Raw genomic sequence first — 20,226 nt, forward strand, 5'->3', positions numbered from 1 at the left:
GAATGAACTATCTATCCAAAATTATTGGGGAACCAATCTTCATATAATCTAAAGGGGAAAACCAAAACTGCTTCTCATTTTCACAGGACAGGAGAGTTGGCAGTGTAAAAATATACTGGGGTCCAATCTCATTTTTCAGGAAACTGCAGACAAACAATATTATTTAGGTAATTAAGATGGGATTTTTGTTGTTGTTCCTCTTTGGTTTACTCCTGCCACGGTATAGTAATACAGTCACGAACTAGAAAACTCATGAACTTCTTATCTCTGTCTCCTGAAATAATAGTAAGTCTTTAACACTTATTGCTGTTTGTTGATTTTAGACTCGGATTGCAGACTGGCGGGAAGGTGCTCTTAATGGAAACTACCTTAAACGAAAACTTCAGGATGCAGCAGAACAACTAAAACAGTATGAAATAAACGCCACTCCTAAAGGCTGGTCCTGCCACTGGGACAGGTACGCACTCTTCTCCCCTTTTCACCTTTCACCTTTGACATCTCAGACATGATTTGTGATCACCACCACCTTGACAACATGACAGCCTGTCTGGAGACTGAGAGCAGCTGCAGTTAGCGGTGCTTGGCAGGCAAAGCACCACAAGCGATCACAGAGTTTGCGCCAGCCACGTGTTGGAGAAACACAAATCAATGTTTAAAGTGTTCCATGTAACGGATTTTTTTCCAAGATTGGACAAGCTGGTTCACTCTCCAGAGTGTTGCACGGAGTAGGGCGGGCTTGGGGGTTAAGCGCATGCGAGAGCTCTGTGCGCTTTACAGGACCTCTGGAAGCAACTACTCCTGATTAACCTCGGTGAAGTTAAGGAAAGCTTCGTGGCTGAAGATGTGAATGAAGAACAAGATTACTATCTTCTGCCAGCAGGTCAGATGAAAACATTTCTTTTTATATTTGGCTTTTCTTGATTTTTTTTTTTTCGTTATTTGAAATCTTTGCTCTTTTATTTTTCAGCTCCCAGATACTCTCCCTCTCTTTAGCTTTCACTGTGTTTGGTATCAAGAATATGAAATGTGAATTCCACGGTCCAAGAGGGGAAGAGTCACCTTTCGCAAACTTCGTTGTTCTCTTCTTTGGAAGGGAAATTAGTGTTCTAGGAAATTGAGTCCCTCTGTTAATGACACTTGAAATCCTGAAAAGCATTGGCAAAAAAAAAAAAAAAAAAAAGATCTGAATATGAGAGGTGTTTTCTAAGTCATCTGTTGGAGTTGAGAGGGCTCAGGGCTGTATTCACAGAGCTGCTGACAGTGCAAATAGCTTTGAATTTCCTTGGTTCTTCATCCTCAAATGTCAAAGCTCTTTGTTGCCTTTGTGAATAGCAGTCCATTAAGAAGAGGTTCGTCCCTGTGAGAGCAGACTGCTGTCCTGGGACAGGACCAAATGGAAGTGTCTTTGTTGGAGAATGGGTCTTAAGACATGTGTTTTTCTTTCTTGTAATTTAGGGATCATAGACGATATTTCTATGTAAACGAACATTCGGGCGAGTCTCAGTGGGAGTTCCCAGATGGTGAGGAGGAGGAGGAAGAAAGCCGAGCACAAGAAAGTAAAGACGAGACTCTTCCTAAACAGACCTTGAAAGACAAAACTGGCACTGACTCAAATTCTACAGAACCCTCTGAGAATTCCACAGGTGGGACAATTTGCCCTGTACTAATTGGAGAGAAATTATTTTAGAAAAAAGGCTTGTATTGAGATCATTAAAAAAGGAAATATTTTTTTTAAAAAAAAAGGAAATAATTTAAATCATAACAGATTTTTAATTAAAAACTAGTGGCTTGACCTAAAAAAAATTGAAGAAGTTACTGAAGAAAACAAAGACAGTGACTGATTAGAAATCAGCATACCATTGATAAAAAAATGAAATGATGAGCCAGTGTATTTTGATTTTAAAATGCTGTCCCATAACCACTCTCTCATGTCACAGATAAGCTGTGGATTTCCAATAACGGAATGCTAATTATTGCTAAGGGACTAGATTGTTGAATTGTTAATATCTATGTGGAGTAATGTGAGATTTGTTCCACCTTTCTGTAGAACTAGTATAACCTCATTTTTCAGCTCCACTTATAAAAAGTCCTATAAGAAGTGTGGTTTTTACAAATCATAATGATCTGATGAAATGCTATGAAATTAGGACCATACTTGTTCAGAGAAACAAAATAATTTATCATTGCAAATAGTCAACAACATTCTTCTATAAAATAATCAGAATGGCTTAACACATTTAAAGTACTGTCAGAGCTCTTCACTTTAGTTAAATACAGAAGTCCTCACTTAACTCTTCGATAGGTTCTGTTACTTTAAGCAAAACAATGTATAATGAAATCAGTTTTACCATAGGCTAATTGATTAAACGAGTTAACTTCTTATGTCATCTCATTGACGTTAAAACAAAATGACGTAATTCGAGGACCTGCTGTACATTAAAAGGGGGAGTGAGGCTTCCATAGTTCCTCAGTTACTCTGACAATCTGATAGCTCTTCTAAGAGTCGTGGCTTGATTTCCACGTTACGGAAGATAATAGATATTTTTTTCCCTAAAAGTCCATCTTGAAATGACAAAAATAAGTGAATAATGAAGTATAATCAAGACTGATAAACCTTTTGCTCTAAAAAACTGGTAACTATTTGTTAAAATGATGGCATATGAAGGCAAGAGACAAAAGTGGCTTCTAAAGTAATAAACCTTTGAAGATAAAAAGATACGGAATTTGTTGGAAAATTAGGGAGTAAAAAGCTGAATTCTTTGGTCCTCTGCTTATCAAAAAGATGCTTTGTACTGCTTAATCTCAGTAGAAAAATTCTGATGATGTAGCAAATGAAACTAGTCATGATTTTAATTTCTTAAATAGTCTAGGAATTGTTATCAGATTGCTCTAAATAAAAAGCCACATATCACTGCAGTGATAATTTTATAACAGCAAAAGGGTGGTTTTATTCTGCCTTATTTTTCATAGAAATACATTTTCTCAAGTTATGGGATATTTTACTATCATTTTACTTTTACTTTTCCCATTCTTTTGGTAGCAGTGATAGTTTATCAGGGGTCCTCAAACTACAGCCTGCGGGCCACATGCGGCCCGCCGAAAACATTTATCCGGCCCGCCGGGTGTTTTTGCCGCCACTGCCTGTCCTGCTTAGCAGCCGACTCGTCCTGGGCCCCCAGTGCGCATGTGTGGAATGTCTGAGGGACAGTGAACTGGCCCCCTGTTTAAAAAGTTTGAGGACCTCTGGTTTAGATAGATAGATAGACAGACAGACAGACAGACAGACAGAGTCTAATAAGTTGGTTTTATTGTTAGCTTTTTTTTGTAGTTAGTGAACGTAAGAGGCGTAGTGATGGTTCTGGGTAGGTGATTCCACTCCTGACCACTGTCTGATGTCCCTTTTTTGTATGTTCCAAAGCTGGATAGTCTAAAATGACCACCTTAGAGTTAAGTAATAAGTTATTTTCTCTGGGTTGTTTTTTTTTGTGTGACACAACTAGTTGGAAGACCTTGAGACATTCCTATCTGATTAAAATAAAACTAAGTTAAACTGTAGGGAAAAGCCAGAGATAGACCATCTTACATTCTTCAGCACCTTTATTGAGAGAATCACTAAAACCATATGGTAAACTTGATGTAAAGAGAATCCAAATTTGTATGTAGGCCTTAAGGATTTAAAAGCAATACTGATCACTATTTTAAGCCTATAAAGAAAGTTTCTAACATGTGCTTTTTGTCAGTTTAGCAGTGGTTAAACCATCTTTTAAAGAAGAAAAATTATTACACTGTGTGGAGCAAGGAAGTTCCAGAGTTCTATTATAATCCTTGTTTGTTGGTCAGTGTTTGAATTTAACATGTCTCTAAAGATAAGCAATATTTCAAGATACCCAGTATATCTGTCTTACTAGACTTGTGTCACTTAGTTTAAATATGTCTGCTTTTTCAAAAAAAGTCTCTGTGGGACCTGTTATTTATATCATAACTTCTTGCTTTACATTGCTAAACTGGCCTCCTGGCTCAAAATACTAAGCAAAATTTTCTCAGGGGAATACACAAAAACGAAGCCTGCCCATAAATAAAAATAAAGATGCATAGAAAAGATATGTTCTTAAGGAATTTAAAATTTATATCCCCGCACTGTACTGTCTTTAAGCTTACAGTTTTTTAATCTGTTAGCATATAATAAAAGCTGTGTATACCATTTTAATCTCTCCTTGGACTTCAGACTTCAAAATATATAACAACTGGTTTACATCTAGAAATGAAGAAAAGCACTATGACACCCGTGAATATTCAAACTAGATTTCTTGACGTTCTTTGTATTTAAGCTAAAGAAAATAACCAATGAATGTTAAGACACAGCTTTTGTCTTGAGTAAATGTAGTTTGAGATTCAAATATTAACTCTAAAATGCTCTTGTTCACAGCAGAATTTATCAAGATTAGTTTGCCTTATATTTACAAAGTTTAATTCTGATTAACTTTGGGAGTTGGGAATCACATTATTAATTTTGAACCCATGTTTTCTTGAGTTCCTCTGCACAGCAGCATATCACCATCATTACTGTATTGGCATTGCATTATGCTTCTAGATGAGATATCTGCCATTATATAAAATCTGACATTTTACCAACCATATGTTATGGTTGGTTTATTAGAAGGAAGTTTAGTAATGTTTATTACCTTAGTTCTGATGTAATTCTGATATTATTAGAATATAGTCCTACCAAGACTTTATTTGTCTAAAAGTTCATGTTTAATATAATCAAATACAAGTTTAATGACATATTTTAAAGTCTTAAATGACATATTTGAAGTCTTTAGCTAGAAAACAGCATTTTTGTTTTCTGATGAATTTTTTCAGTGTTCTTTAGTGGTAAACAATAACTCAATAATTACAGTAAGCATATGAATCGGATTCTTAGTCTTACATAATGTGTCATTTTTCTGATCTATGAAAAGTAAAGCTATTATAAAAGCCAAATGGTTCCTGGTCACTTTGTTGAATGCCCTTGTGTGGTGTATTTTCAGCAAGCTACAGTAAAATGTTTATCCTTGTCCCAGAGCCTTTTATAATAGAGCCCTTATCTAATCTGCTTTTGACCATGAAATTTAACAGGTACCTGCATCTGGATCTCTACTCCAGGAGAAGTGAGATTTATTTGAGGTTTCTAAAGCTCTTGGACTTTTGATATTTCACCAGGAAATCTTGGTAAAAATAGCACTAGACTAGGAGTCATAAGTGGCCACTAAGAGCTGTATGATCTTGGGCAATTTATTTCCTTCCTGGGTTTCATTACCTTTAAAAGAGAAGGTTGAACTAGATGATTTCTCATGTCTCTTCTACTCCTAAATTCTATGATTTTTAGGGAGAAAAATCCCCTTCAACATTCCTGGGATATATATCTAATAGTTTCATATATTGTGAAACTTCCCTATTGACGATAAAGAGGGATGGGGAAGGCTACAAGTAAGTATATCCTCCTATTTTCTCTAATCCTTAAAGCTTTTCCCAGCAGAGAAAGGACAGTAGTTAACTGGATTTTGCAAAACCAGAGGAAAGCTGATCCTACAGCTTTTCAGCTTGTAATTTAACTCAGAATTCAACAGCAATTTCAAATCCTCTGCATCTTCAAACACCTCTGAGTTATCATTTACCTTGAGGATTTATTCCCCTAAATTTCCCTTTTCTCGTCACAGAAATAAAATTACTTTCCTGATTTGTGTTGCTGTGATTTAACAAATGAGTATAATTCACAGTTCCTTCAGAAATCTGAAGGAATGATAGGTTTGACAATAGCACCTTGCAAATGGATTTTTATAACTTTAGTAACCCAAATTAATTAAAATGGATAGAATTTGTGTGGGAGTTCTGGGTTATCCTCAAATACTTGTTTAGCCCACTAAAAATACACGGAATCAGTACGCAAATGCGCATCACTCCCTGCTCCTCACCTTTAAGAGTAAAAAGAACCTAGAGTGTTGTCTTCTAGTTGTGGTTTGGTGGATTTTTTTCATTTTAGAAAGAGGAAGGGGGAGAGAAACACTGGTTTTTGTTGTTCCACTTATTCATGCATTCATTGCTTCATTCTTGTATGTGCCCTCATCGAGGGTCAAACCTGAAACCTTGGTGTATCAGACAATGCTCTAACCAACTGAGCTACCCAGCTAGAGCCAGGTTGTGTATTTTGAAATCTAGTGTAGGTTTAGATGACTGAATTTCTCACTGGGTTGATGTGATATGCTTCACTTACTTGTTCATAAATCTGGACCCAAAGAACAAAATTGGTATTTCATAGCTAGGGTGAGTGCTCACTATGAGGTTTATAAATTTATCTTTCTATGAGAATCATTTTGAACTGAGTTATTTAGTATTTCAGTGGCATCAGTGTAGAATAGTGGGTCAGATTTTGTCTCACCACTCAATTGCGCATTTCTGTAAATATGGAGTTTTTGTCTTGCCTTTTCCCTGACTCCTGTTTGGTTTTTTAGGTTCTCTTTGTAAAGAGTCCTTTTCTGGTCAAGTGTCTTCTTCATCACTCATGCCACTTACTCCATTCTGGACCCTCCTTCAGTCAAATGTGCCTGTGCTTCAACCTCCATTACCTTTGGAAATGCCACCACCCCCACCTCCACCCCCGGACTCCCCTCCTCCTCCGCCTCCTCCTCCCCCTCCTCCTCCTCCTCCACCACCCCCTCCTCCTCCTGTAGAAGATAGTGAGATCCAGGAGGTTGAGATGGAGGATGAGGGAAATGAGGAGCCTCCTGCCCCAGGAACAGAGGAGGATACTCCATTGAAACCTTCTACACAAACTACAATTGTCACTAGCCAGGTGAGAATGCCATTTGACATCCTAAAGAGTTTCCGGGGACTGGGGCATAATGGACACCATGTTCTATTTTAGAAGAGGATGTTTATGTAGGGCTTTTTGCAGCACTGACTAGGATCTTTTGCATTTCAGAGTTCAGTTGATTCTACCACCTCTAGTTCTCCTTCCACTAAAGCTGTAAAAAGAAAAGCTACAGAAATTAGTACTGCAGTAGTTCAGAGATCAGCTACCATTGGTAGTTCTCCAGTCCTGTACAGCCAATCAGCTATAGCTACAGGTAAGCATTATGGTTAAAATGCTTTCTTCAATGTATTATATCTTTGTTTCCAGAATTATATGTCATAAAGAAATTTTAATTGATTTTCACTGCAAGGGCTATATGTGTTTCTTTTCATTTGATAAACACTTCAGTTACTATTAACAGTTTGGTTATGTATCCTTCCAGATTGTTTTCTATGCATTTACATAACATCAATGATTTTTATGTTCAGGTACTTTAATGCTAAAAGTACTAAGAAATTAACATTTTGCTACCAGAAAATGTGGCTTGTTTGTTTGTTTAGGAAAAGATATATTGATCTACAAATTCCTTGGTTCCCTTTTCCTTCTTTTTTTTTTTTTTTTTTTTTTGGCCTTTGTTGTAAAGTTTCATTTTATGTTTTCTGTGTTAGGTCACCAGTCAACAGGGACTGGACAACAGTCTGCAGGGATTGGACACCAGGCAGTATCATCAGTTATCCATCCAGCAACAGGAATAGGTCATCAGGCCAGAGGAATAAGCTTACAGTCAAATTACCTAGGACTGGCATCAGCTTCTGCAATTATGAGTTATGCTGAATGTTCTGTCCAAATGGCAGTGACTGCTCCCACGTTGCAGCCAGTCCCGGCTCGAGGTGCTGTGCCTACAACTGCTGTTGTAGAACCACCACCACCTCCACCTCCTCCACCTCCTCCTCCATCAACACCACCACCAGCTCCCAAAGTGCCACCACCTGAAAAGACAAAAAAAGGAAAGAAAGATAAGGTATAGTAAATCTCCCTTCTAGTTTTTATTTGAAAAAATGTCTTAAGATGGTATTTATATAAATTTAACCATTTTAAAGTATACAATTATATAGCATTTAGTACATTTACAATGTGCAACCACCACCTCTCTCTAGTTACAAAACATTTTCATCACCTCAGCATAAAACCTTGTACCCATTAAGTAGTCATTCCCCATCACCTCTTCACCCAAGTCTCTGGGAACCTCCAGTCTGCTTCTGTCTCTGTGGATTTACCTAATCTGAAATCATGAATATGTGACCTTCAACGCCTGGCTTCCTTTACTTAGCACAATGTTTTCGAGGTCTATCCATGTTGTAGCATGTATTAGTATTAGTACTTCATCCTTTTTATAGCTGAGTAAAAGTTCTTATTTGTATATATCACAAATTGTTTATCTATGCATTCATTGATGGACATTGTTTTACCCCCTTTTATCTATTATGAATAGTACTGATATAAATGTGCATATGAGTACATGCATGTTGAGTACGTGTTTTCATTTCTTTAGGGTATATAGTAATAAAATTGCTGAGTCATAGGATGATTCTGTGTTTAAAAAGTTACTATAGCCCTAGCTGTTTTGACTCAGTGGCTAGAGCACTAGCCTGCAGACTGAAGGGTCCTGGGTTCAGTTCTGGTCAGGGGCACATGCCTGGGTTCTGGGCTTAATCCCCGGTGGGGGGCATGCAGGAGGCAGGTGATCAATGATTTTCTCTCATCATTGATGTTTCTATCTCTCTCTCCCTCTCCCTTCCTCTCAGAAATCAATAAAAATACATTTTTTTAAAAATTATTATACAAGTTTTTGCCGAAACCGGTTTGGCTCAGTGAATAGAGCGTCGGCCTGCGGACTAAAAGGTCCCAGGTTCGATTCCAGTCAAGGGCATGTACCTGGGTTGCAGGGACATCCCCAGTAGATGTGTAGGAGGCAGCTGATCGATGTTTCTCTCTCATCGATGTTTCTAACTATCTCTCTCCCTTCCTCTCTGTAAAAAAATCAATAAAATATTTTTTTAAAAATTATTATACAAGTTTTAATGGCCAAGAAGTGGCATCTTCTCGTGGTTTTGATTTCTGTTTCTATAGTGAGTAATCATATTGTGTTTGTTTTCATTTGCTTGTTGACCACTTGTATATCTTTGGAGAAATGTCTACTTAAGTGCTTTGTCCTTTTTTTTTAATAAATTTTTTAAAAATTGATTTTAGAGAGGAAAGGTGAGAGTGAGTAAGAAACATTGATCGGTTGCCTCCTGTACACACCCCCGACCAGAAATCAAACCCACAGCGCGGGCATGTGCCTTCACTGGGAATCTAGCTGGCAACCTTTCGGTGCACTGGTCAACACCAACCGAGTCACAATAGCCAAGACCCCATGTTTTTTAAGCTGCAAATGTGGCCAGGGCCCCTTGTCCACTTTTTAATTTGATTGTCTTTTGTTATTGAATTATAAGAGTTCTGTATATGTTACAGGTAAAAGTCCCTATTAAGATATGTGATTTGAAAGTATTTTATCCTGCTCTGTGGGTTGTCTTCATTCTGATCATGTCCTTTTATTTATTTATTTTTATATATATTTTATTTGTGTTAATCCTCACCTGAGGATATTTTTTCTCATTGATTTTGTGAGTGGAAGGGAGGGGGAGAGACAGAGAGAAACATCAATGTGAGAGAGGCACATCAATTGATTGCCTCCTGCACATGCACCCACCAGAGCCTGCAACTGAGGTATGTACCCATCAGTTCACCATGATTGTATGGGTTTATTTCTGGACTTTCAATTCTATTCCATTGGTCTATATCAGCGGTTCTCAACCTGTGGGTCGCGACCCCTTTGGTGGACGAACGACCCTTTCACAGGGGTCACCTAGGACCATCCTGCATATCAGATATTTATATTACGATTCATAACAGTAGCAACATTACAGTTATGAAGTAGCAATGAAAATAATTTTATGGCCGAAGCCAGTTTGGCTCAGTGGGTAGAGCGTCGGCCTGTGAACTGAAGGGTCCCGGGTTCGATTCTGGTCAGGGGCATGTGCCTGGGTTGCGGGCACATCCCCAGCAGATGTGTCGGAGGCAGCTGATCGATGTTTCTCTCTCATCGATGTTTCTGACTATCTCTCTCCCTTCCTCTCTGTAAAAAATCAATAAAATATATTTTTTTTAAAAAAAGAAAATAATTTTATGGTTGGGTCACAACATTAGGAACTGTATTTAAAGGGCTAGAAGGTTGAGAACCACTGGTCTATATGCTAGTACCACAATGTTTTGATTACAATAGCTTTATAATATGTTTTGAAATTGAGTAGTACTTTTTCAATATTGGCTATTTAGGCCCCTTGACTCCATTCTGGACTTTTCTTCAGTCCAATTAAGTCTTTGCTTCATCAACCTCTATTACCTTTGGAAATGCCACCGCCCCCATCTCTACCCTTATATTTTTGTATGAATTTAAAGGTCAGCTTTACCATCTACACTAATAAAAGAAACATGCTAATTGGTGTCACTCCGCTACGCCCACCAGCCAATCAGAGTAACTACGCAAATTAGCCCAACAAAGATGGCGATTAATTTGCATATGCAGGTGCGGAGGAAAGACTGAAGATGGCGGCGGCCATGGAACTGGAGCAAGCAGAAGGCTTGGGTTGCTCCCAGTGATGGAGGAAACCAAGCTTCCCGCCAGCTCTGGGCTCCACTCAAGAAGGGGCTGGGAAAAAAATAAAAAGGAGGGGCTGGGAGCAGCTGGAGCAGAGAAGCCAAGCCTCGCTGCTGTGGCCAGACCAAAGGCCTGGGTCCTGGGTGCCGGAGGAAAACCGGTGTCGGCAGCCAGGGGAAGCAAGGCCTATTGCATGAAGCTTCGTGCAACGGGCCACTAGTTTTTGCATAATATGCCAGTGAAATTTTAATAGGGATTGCGTTAATCTGTTGAGTCATATTGCCATTTTAACAATTTTAATTGAATTTTTTAGTCCATGAACACAGAATTCCTTTTCATTTATTTAGGTCTTCAATTTATTTCAGAAATGTTTTGTAGTTTTTAGTGTACAAGTCTTTTACCTCCTAGGCTATATTTTTCTCAGTATTTTATTCTTTTGTGTGCCGGGCCAGCTCAGTCAAGGGTTCAGTGAGCCTGATGGGGGACCTGGAAGGATGTAAGAAAAGACAGAATAAGCTGGGTCTAGGTGGATCTCCTGTGCCTGGCTAAGGCCACAGAGAGAGACCCAGACAGCAAGCTGAGCCTTTATTTTATAGCCAGAGGTAAACAAGGTAGTGGTCACCATACTTTCAATGTTCTTTTGAGTTTCACTTGATTTGGCAGCACTGCTGCACCTCCCACAGCCCATTAGCTACCCAGATAAGATCTAGGGAGCATCATAAGGTCAAGCCTGATTATGCTAAGAGGGGCTGTGCCCTCTAAGCTGGGACTTGTTTGTGGCTTTGCCAACAGGTCAGTCCCAGGCTTAACCCTTTATCTGCTCCCTACACTTTTCAATGCTATTGTAAGTGGTATTGTTTTAATTTATTTGGATTTACCCTTTTATTATCAAATAGTATCCTTGTTTATCTTTTATAACTGTTTTTTACTTATAGCCTATTTTGTCTTGATCACTGTTTGCATGGAATATGGTGTATATGTTTTTAAGACATTCTTTTTTTAAAATATATTTTAAATATATTTTTAATTGATTTCAGAGAGGAAGGGAGGAGAAAAACATCAATGATGAGAAAGAATCATTGATCAGCTGCCTCCTGCACGCCCCCTACTAGGGATCGAGCCCACCACCCAGGCATGTGCCCTTCACCAGAATCGAACCCGGGACCCTTCAGTCCATGGGCCAGCGCTCTATCTACTGAGCCAAATTGGCTAGGGCTAAAATATATTTATTGATTTTAGAGAGGAAGGGAGAGGGAGAGAGAGATAGAAACATCAATGATGAGGGAGAATCATTGCTCCTCTTTAAAAACAATTTCTAATACAGTGGCTCTCTAATTTCACATAACTAATCACACATGTCAACCAGTATATTTTGAATGCATACTACTTATCAGGCATTCTCCCTAGGAGCTTGGGATTTGGTAGTAAAACAAATATAATTCCTGCTTTTGTGGAGCTTCTCTACTGGCTGATTGGAGGAGATACAGGAATAGAATTGGGGAGTCAGATAAGCAAATAAATGTTCAGTGTTTTAAAATGCAGTGAAAGGCCTGGCTGGCATGGCTCAGTGGTTGAGCCCCAAACTATGAACCAGGAGGTCATGGTTTGGTTCCTGGTCAGGGCACATGCCCAGTTTGCAAGCTTGATGCCCGGTAGTGTGGGTACAGAAAGCATCCAATAAATGATTCACTCTCATCATTGGTCTTTCTATCACCTTCTTTCCTCTCTGAAATCAATAAAAATATTTTTTATTTTCATTAAAAATGCAGTGGCGGGGGAGCATGGAAGCAGTATAAGATGACAGAATGTGTTTGGTCTTTGCTACGTAGGTAGTGCTGTTTTAGATAAGGTGTGGGGGAAGGGCTCTTTGCTAGAGTACCATTGATCAGAAAAGACTGAAGGGATGGAACAAGCCATGTTGGATATATAGTTCTCTTTGTGCAAATATCACAATTATTTTTCTTTACTACAAAAGTGCATATGTATTATAGACAATTTATAAACAAACGTAAGCCAAAAGAAGTAAAATTTATCATAATACCCCCCCTTCTTAGAATTAATATCATCATTCATATTTTGATAGATTCTTGCTTTTTTTCATATTTAATAGTTGCTATTGACTTTGTTGCTCTTTCCAGAAAAGTTGGTCATTGGTTTCTTAGGTCTATTTTTCACTTGATGTTAACACTGCATCTGTTTAAAATTTGTAAAGGGGAACACCATAATTCTGAGGTGAGATAAGGGCTACAGTTCTGAATTCCATAAAATAAGGAGGCTAATAAAGGAAATTTTTCTGGCCTGATTTCATAAAATAGCTACATTTACAGTTTTTCTTTTTAACCAAGCATTAAGTTTATAGTCGGTAGAAATCTTTGGTGGCAAAAACTGTAGAATGGTACTTATTTTGTGTTTCTGTTCTTTTTGTTTTAAAGTTTACTTATTCCTTAGCACTAAGAAAAGGGAGGACTCATTTCCTTATCTTATGTATTAAATTCCTTCTGACGTTTAACCTTTGTTATAGGCAAAGAAGAGTAAAACAAAAATGCCATCTCTGGTAAAGAAGTGGCAGAGCATACAGCGTGAGTTAGATGAAGAGGAGAACTCTAGTTCCAGTGAAGAGGACCGGGAATCAACTGCACAGAAGCGAATTGAAGAGTGGAAACAGCAGCAGCTGGTCAGGTAAAAGAAAAGAGACCAAAGGTGGGGTGGGGTGGGTTGTGATTAATTCATAGAAACATTTATCTATAAAAATTAGGTTTTGGCCTTTTTCAACATCAGAACTATCAGAATTGTAATACTTTCTCCCATCAATTGCTCATCTTATGCAAAGGAATAGTTTTTAACACAGCATACTTCCCCATTTACTTATGGATCCAGTACACCCTTATATATTTTATTTTATTTTATTTTATTTTATTTTACAGACTAGAGGCCCAGTGCAAAATCAGGGTCAGGGAGGGATGAGGGAGGGCTCCAGGGCGTGTCTCCAGTCCCCGATCAGCTGGACCCCAGCAGCAAGCTAACCTCTTGGTCAGAGCGTCTGCCCCCTGGTGATCAGTGCACATCATAGCGAGTGGTTGAGTAGCCTTAGCATATCATTATTATACTAGAGGCCCAATGCATGAAATTCGTGCAAGAGTAGGCCTTCCTTCCCCCGGCTGCCGGCACCGGCTTCCCTCTGGCACCTAGGACCTGGGCTTCCCTCACAGCCCCAGCTTTGTCCAGAAGGATGTCCAGTCTAATTAGTATATTACACTTTTATTATTATAGACTTGAGGCCCAGCGCACAAAATCGCACACAGTAGCCCACCGCTGCTCCCCGTCCCGCCCATCTGCTGCCCGCCTTGCTGCGATCGGAGCCTGTGAGACTGAGAGGTGCTCAATGCACCTCATGGTGACCAGTTTTGATCGTCCTGGTCATCATGGACACTGGTTTTTTATATATAGATAGATAGATTACACTTAGACTGGTTGAACGGACGATCGGATTCTTAGCATATTAGGTTTCTATTATATAGGATAATTTACCAAAGTAAAAATAAAGAGAAAGGGAGAACACTTCATTAGAAATTTTAATAAGGCCCTAGCCAGTTTGGCTCAGTGGATAGAGCATCAGCCTGTGGACTGAAGGGTCCCGGGTTCAATTCTGGTCAAGGGCACATGCCCGGGTTGCAGGCTCAATCCCCAGTAGCGGACATGCAGGAAGCAGCCAATCAATGATTATCTCTCATCATTGATGTTTCTCTCCCTCTCCCTTCCTCTCTGAAATTAATACAAAATATTTTTTAAAAAAAGAAATTTTAATAAGAATTTACACATGGTTAACCCAAATTTGTATTCTTTATTTTCCTAGTTTTGAAAGGCATGCATACTGAAATGAGCAGCATCCTTCTGATGTTGCTCAATTGTCATGTGTAATCTGGACCATACTTCTCTCATAAATAGTGATTGATGCCAATTTCAAATTCGTCTCTGATAGGTCCAGCTTATTTATGGTTCTTGCTCTTGCAACATCCATAAACACAGTACATATGAAAATATTTGGAAGTAACAAAATTGTAATGTTAAAAAAAGTATACAAAATAAATAGTATCATAATTTATGTACTCACTAGAAAAAAAATTTGAGAGAAGATAGTCATTCGTTGCTTCATAATTGAAAACATTTTCATTTTTTGATACATATATGTCAATTGAATGGTCATTCCAGTGAATTTGTTTCTAAAATACCTACTTCTCTCCAATCACTGCACACTTGCTTTCAGCATTTGTCCACTTGAGAACCCTATCAAATAAATTTTATCATGCAGCATCGGAAACCGGGGAAGATTCCTGCTGCACATCTTTTTAGGAAAACAAGATGGTCTGGGTTCATGTTATAAAATACTAGATTATGAAATTGAATCTAGTGCCACTCTCTGTCTCTTTGCATTCATCTTATACTTGTAAAAGCAAAAAAGACTATGCAAATGTCTCCAAACTTCATTTTATATTTCCTTGAAAAGTGATGCGCTGTTTTCGGCAACATAATAATAAAACTGAGGGATGGTGTTAGTGATAATTTATTTCACTTTTGCATCATCCTCGTAGGTGATTCCATTATTCAGTTTTTTTATTATTTTAGTCTTTTTTAGTATTGCTGGGAATTGAATGGTGAATTCCTATAAGATGAAATTAGCAAATGATTTAAGATGACGGGAGGTAATTACAGTGATCTTGTAATTTATCTTAGATTATTTTAGATTTATAAAAGTATCCAGTGCACCCATTCTGATCATTGCAAGATAGAATATGAGCTCTAATTTATTTTTTAGATGACTGTCATGAGATATCAATCTTCACAAATAGAACTGATCAAAAGAGAATTTCTAAAACATTAGGTCCAAAGGTCCCTTATGGTATATTGAAGATTAAAAAATCTTCCTTAAAGAATCATAACTCCTAGTGGCCAAGAGAAACTTTTATAAGAATGTTTTACTCCTTCAGTGTGGCTTTAATGGTTGTTGGAGATAAAAATAAAATGTGTGTATGTCTTTTGTTGACCCATCAGAAGAAATTTGATAAAGAATTTGCTAGTACTTAGCTGAGAAACTTGAACATTTTCATGAACATAGATGTGATAGGTCAAATTTTCAGTTTCAGTTAAGAGGTTTTTTCTTACGTACTAGGTAATGAACAGATTCATTCTTTTCTTCCCAGTGAAGTAATCTGTTTGTTGTTTTCACAGTGGCATGGCAGAGAGAAATGCTAATTTTGAAGCCCTTCCTGAAGATTGGCGAGCAAGACTAAAACGAAGGAAAATGGCACCAAACACATAATATTTTTAAAAATTAAAAAACAAATGTTTATTGGGTGTGTGTGGATGTGTGTGTGTGTGGATGTGTGTATTCAGTTCAGAGTCTTAACCTGTTTTATGTTGTCAATAAACTATAAATGTTATGAGGGAGAGCATATGAATTTTGAATTTCCTGGGCAAGAACATAACACCTGTAAAGTTTTCACATTTGGGAAGTGAAATTTTTTCTGTTTTGCTGAAGGGTAAGATGACTGCTTTGACCTGGCTGCCTTTGTTCTCACACTGACAAACTCAGCATGTTAGGTACATTAACCTCATCACTCTGGAACATGTGGCTCATGAGTGTGACACCTTTTTAGAGGACACTGACAGAAAGTGAAGGATTTTTCCTGCCTAATGGAGGCTCAATAAGGGTTCCTAGTATGGTTCTCTCTCTCTCATTAACTTCTACTCCAGAACAAGTGCAATTAAGAAGGCAGCTCTGTATTCTACCTTGCTTAACTGGGATTATCAGATCTTTCTGACCTTCCTCCAGTCTGCCCCTGGAGTGCTAGGATATATCAAGTCATTTATCATGTGCAAGTATTCAATCTCACACATTCTAGAATTGATAACTGTCATTTCGTACGCTAGATGAAATATTTAAATTTCAGTACAGGCAGCAGCAGCAAGTTCGGGTCTTTGATTTTGAGAATTTCCCCTTACATCTGCGGCAGTAAATATAACAGAAGTGTTGATATTGTCTTATTCCAAAATTCACCTCCCTGTCATGTGTGAACGTATTTTCCATAAAATTCCAGTATTTAAAAAGCAGTTTACTATTCTGTATTTTCTATTGTATCACAATCAGGTAAAAGTCACTTTAAACTGAAGAAAAGGCAAATTGTGTTTTAAAGCTCTTTGTATTTCTCCAGTTTCTGACCTTGTAAATTTGTATATATACACTAATAAAGCTTTTTTTATACTTCTGATTGTCGTTTTGCTCTTCTAAACCTGTTATTTCATGATTATGTAACCAAGACAAGTCAATCTTAATTGTTTTTTTCTAATCAAATATGGTAGGGAGGCAAACATTAAAGGACAACCCTAAAAAAGAGCAAGATTTTGAATCGGTTGGAGGGCAGGCAGGGTTAGAAAAACACTTCTAGTACCAGAAGATGCTGTGTTTCTTCAATTTTGGAGTTTGCACTCTATAATAGCTAATGTCTGACCTACTAAAATCCAGGAAATAATAATGTAATATGTTTTAACATTTTGCGAAAATGTGCTTTTTCAACCCTCTGATTATAAAAGTAATACATACAGGGTGTCCCCAAAAAATGAATACACACTTGATTTTTTTTTTTAAATTAAATCTTAATTCAGATTATTACAGTTGTTCCTCTTTTTTTCCCCTATAGCTCCCCTCCACCCGGTTCCCACCCCACCCTCTGCCCTTACCCCCCCGCCCACTGTCCTCACCCATAAGTGTACAATTTTTGTCCAGTCTCTTCCTGCATCCCCCACCCCCCTTCCCCCTCCCCGAGAATAGTCCACTCCCTTTCTATGCCCCTGATTCTATTATATTCACCAGTTTATTCTGTTCATCAGATTATTTATTCACTTGATTTTTAGATTCACTTGTTGATAGATGTGTAGTTCATAATTTGTATCTTTACCTTTTCTTCTTCTTAAAGGATACCTTTCAGCATTTCATTTAATACTGGTTTGGTGGTGATGAACTCCTTTAGCTTTTCCTTATCTGTGAAGCTGTTTATCTGACCTTCAATTCTGAATGATAGCTTTGCTGGATAAAGTAATCTTGGTTGTAGGTTCTTGGCATTCATCACTTTGAATATTTCTTGCCACTCCCTTCTGGCCTGCAAAGTTTCTGTTGAGAAATCAGCTGACGGTCGTATGGGTACTCCCTTGTAGGTAACTGACTGTCTTTCTCTTGATGCTTTTAAGATTCTCTCTTTGTCTTTTGCTTTTGGCATTTTAATTATGATGTGTCTTGGTGTGGTCCTCTTTGGATTCCTCTTGTTTGGGGTTCTCTGCACTTCCTGGACTTGTAAGTCTGTTTCCTTCACCAGGTAGGGGAAGTTTTCTGTCATTATTACTTCAAATAGGTTTTCAATATCTTGCCCTCTCTCTTCTGGCATCCACATAATTCGGATGTTGGTACGCTTGAAGTTGTCCCAGAGGCTCCTTAAACTATTCATATTTTTGGATTCTTTTTTCTTTTTGCTTTTCCGGTTGGGTGTTCTTTGCTTCTTCGTATTTCAGATCTTTGACTTGATTCTTGCGATCCTCTGCTGTTGGAAGTCTGTATAATATTCTTTATTTCAGTCAGTGTATGCTTAACTTCTAGTTGGTCCTTTTTCACCTCAAGGGTCTCACTAGACTTATTGAGGATCTCATTAAATTTATAGGCGGTCTCACTAGATTTCGAGTGTCTCACTAAGTTTATCGGCGGTTTCTAGAAAATTCTTGAAAAACCTTAAAAGTGTGGTTTTGAACTCTATATCCAGTAGTTTGCTTTCCTCCATTTGTCATTTGTGACCTGTTTCTTTGTCTCCGCATTTTTTATGCTTCCCTGTGTTGATAGAGTGGCTTTCTGTGCTAGGTGTCCTATAGAGCTCAGTAGCTCAGCCTCCCCAATTACCTGAGGTGGACACTCTTGGTGCACCCCTTTGTGGGCTTTGTGCACAGTCTTGTTGTAGTTAAGCCTTGATTGTTGTAGGTATCACTGGGAGGAATTGCCCTCCAGGCCAATTGGCTGTGAGAATCAGCTGTGTCTGCAGTGGGAGAACTTCTGAGCTGGAGACACCCTTCTGGGGCAAGACTTGCTTCAGTGGGGCTTTGGTGCTCACTGAGTCTGCCCCCTGAGTGTGTCCCTTATGGATCTGAGGAGTTATGTAATCTGGATGGTCCCACTCTGACCACTGGGTACACTGGCTCTTGGATTGCTAAGGAGGTGCTAATCTAGCCTCTGCCTGTGGCTACCCAGCAGGAGCTCAGCTGTGAAGGAAAGCAAGCTGCTGTGGGGCCTTGGGCCAGCTGCAGTTGGTTAGGTAATTTTCAGATTGCAAAGGGCCAGGCTTTTCATATGCAAAAGCTGGCACACAGCTTGGGTGGGGCGGGGTCCCAGGGGATCAACAGGGCGGAGCAAGCAGCTATGGCTACTCAGTCCTGCCCTAAGAAGCCCCACTTCTCAGTGTCCCTGTAATCACTGCAAGCACCTCTGAGAGAAAGCCACCCTCGAGGTCCAACCGATGCCAGACAGTCTAGCCTCTCCCCGTATGAGTCTGGGTCCCCAGAGACTGGCCCGGAACTGGAGTTGAGACTCCCTCCCGATTGAAAAAGACAACCGTGTCCTCAGCTGCCAGCCCTTTCCGCGTTCGCCTCTGTACCTCTGCACTTCACTTCCACACCGCACCTCCTCTGAGTCTCGGTATGCTTTTCTCTTTCCTTCTAGTTGTAGAATTTCCACTCAGCCAGCCTTCCTGTGGTTCTGGATGATGTCCGTTCCGTCTTTTAGTTGTATTTTTGAAGTGGTTGTGCGAGGCAGCAATTTCCGGTGTTTACCTATGCCGCCATCTTGGTTTCTCCACACTTGATGTTTCTTTTTCAGATTTAACCCATTGGAATTAATAATGCAAAAGTGTATATAAATTGTTTTAAAACACCCTGTACTTACAGATATGGACATATAAAGTCAACCAAAGACAATAGTTTAAATTTTATTTTGGTATATTTATGCATGTAATTTTAAAATGTTACCTAACCAGTGTCATGTATGCTAGTGTGTTAGATGTTACCATTATGCAAGTATTGGGGTGACCGTTTTGTATATAAATTGTGTGTTTTTATTAATCCTCACCTGAGAATATTTTTTCCATTGATTTCTAGGGAGGGAGAAGGGGAAGAGAGAGAGAAACATGGCCATGAAAGAGACAGACTAGTCACCTCCCACATGCACCCCCACAGGGACCCAGAACTTGAACTTAGATTTGTGCCCCTGACCATGAATCAAACCCACGAACCTTCTCTGTGGGCCAACACTAGCCACTGAGAAAAACTGTCCAAGGCTAAATTGTTTTTCTTGTAATTGCATAGAGCAAATTTCTAGAAATAGAGGCTGTCAACTAGCTGTTAAATTTCTACAGAGCACCAGTGCCTTTGTCACTATCCTACCAAATTGAGATTTTTAAAAATCTTACAAAATATGTGGGTTTAATTTAACTTTGTTTCTTTAATGTTTTTTATTGTAGAAAGTAATTTTTCTTTTAAATATTTTTTATTGATTTTTTACTTTTTATGTTTTTGATTTCAGAGAGGAAGGAAGAGGGAGAGATAATGAGAGAATCATTAATCCGCTGCCTTCTGCACGCACCCTACTGGGGATGGAGCTGGCAAC

The 20,226-nt window shown here is 38.7% G+C and overlaps 1 protein-coding gene across 1 annotated transcript in view; it reads left to right on the plus strand.

Annotated features, from left to right (window-relative positions):
* The window catches only part of FNBP4 (formin binding protein 4), a 35,740-nt gene extending 18,942 nt beyond the window's left edge, over positions 1 to 16,798 (plus strand). The window contains exons 11-17 of the mRNA XM_023756530.1: positions 324 to 457; positions 1,456 to 1,643; positions 6,492 to 6,832; positions 6,962 to 7,106; positions 7,501 to 7,853; positions 13,054 to 13,211; positions 15,759 to 16,798. Of these exons, the coding sequence (XP_023612298.1) occupies positions 324 to 457; positions 1,456 to 1,643; positions 6,492 to 6,832; positions 6,962 to 7,106; positions 7,501 to 7,853; positions 13,054 to 13,211; positions 15,759 to 15,849 (1,410 nt within the window). The 3' untranslated portion in view covers positions 15,850 to 16,798. The remainder of the gene's footprint in view (positions 1 to 323; positions 458 to 1,455; positions 1,644 to 6,491; positions 6,833 to 6,961; positions 7,107 to 7,500; positions 7,854 to 13,053; positions 13,212 to 15,758) is intronic.
* The last annotated feature ends 3,428 nt before the right edge of the window (positions 16,799 to 20,226 follow it).

Source organism: Myotis lucifugus, unplaced genomic scaffold (assembly GCF_000147115.1).
Source record: "Myotis lucifugus unplaced genomic scaffold, Myoluc2.0 scaffold_97, whole genome shotgun sequence".
Lineage (NCBI taxonomy): Eukaryota > Metazoa > Chordata > Mammalia > Chiroptera > Vespertilionidae > Myotis > Myotis lucifugus.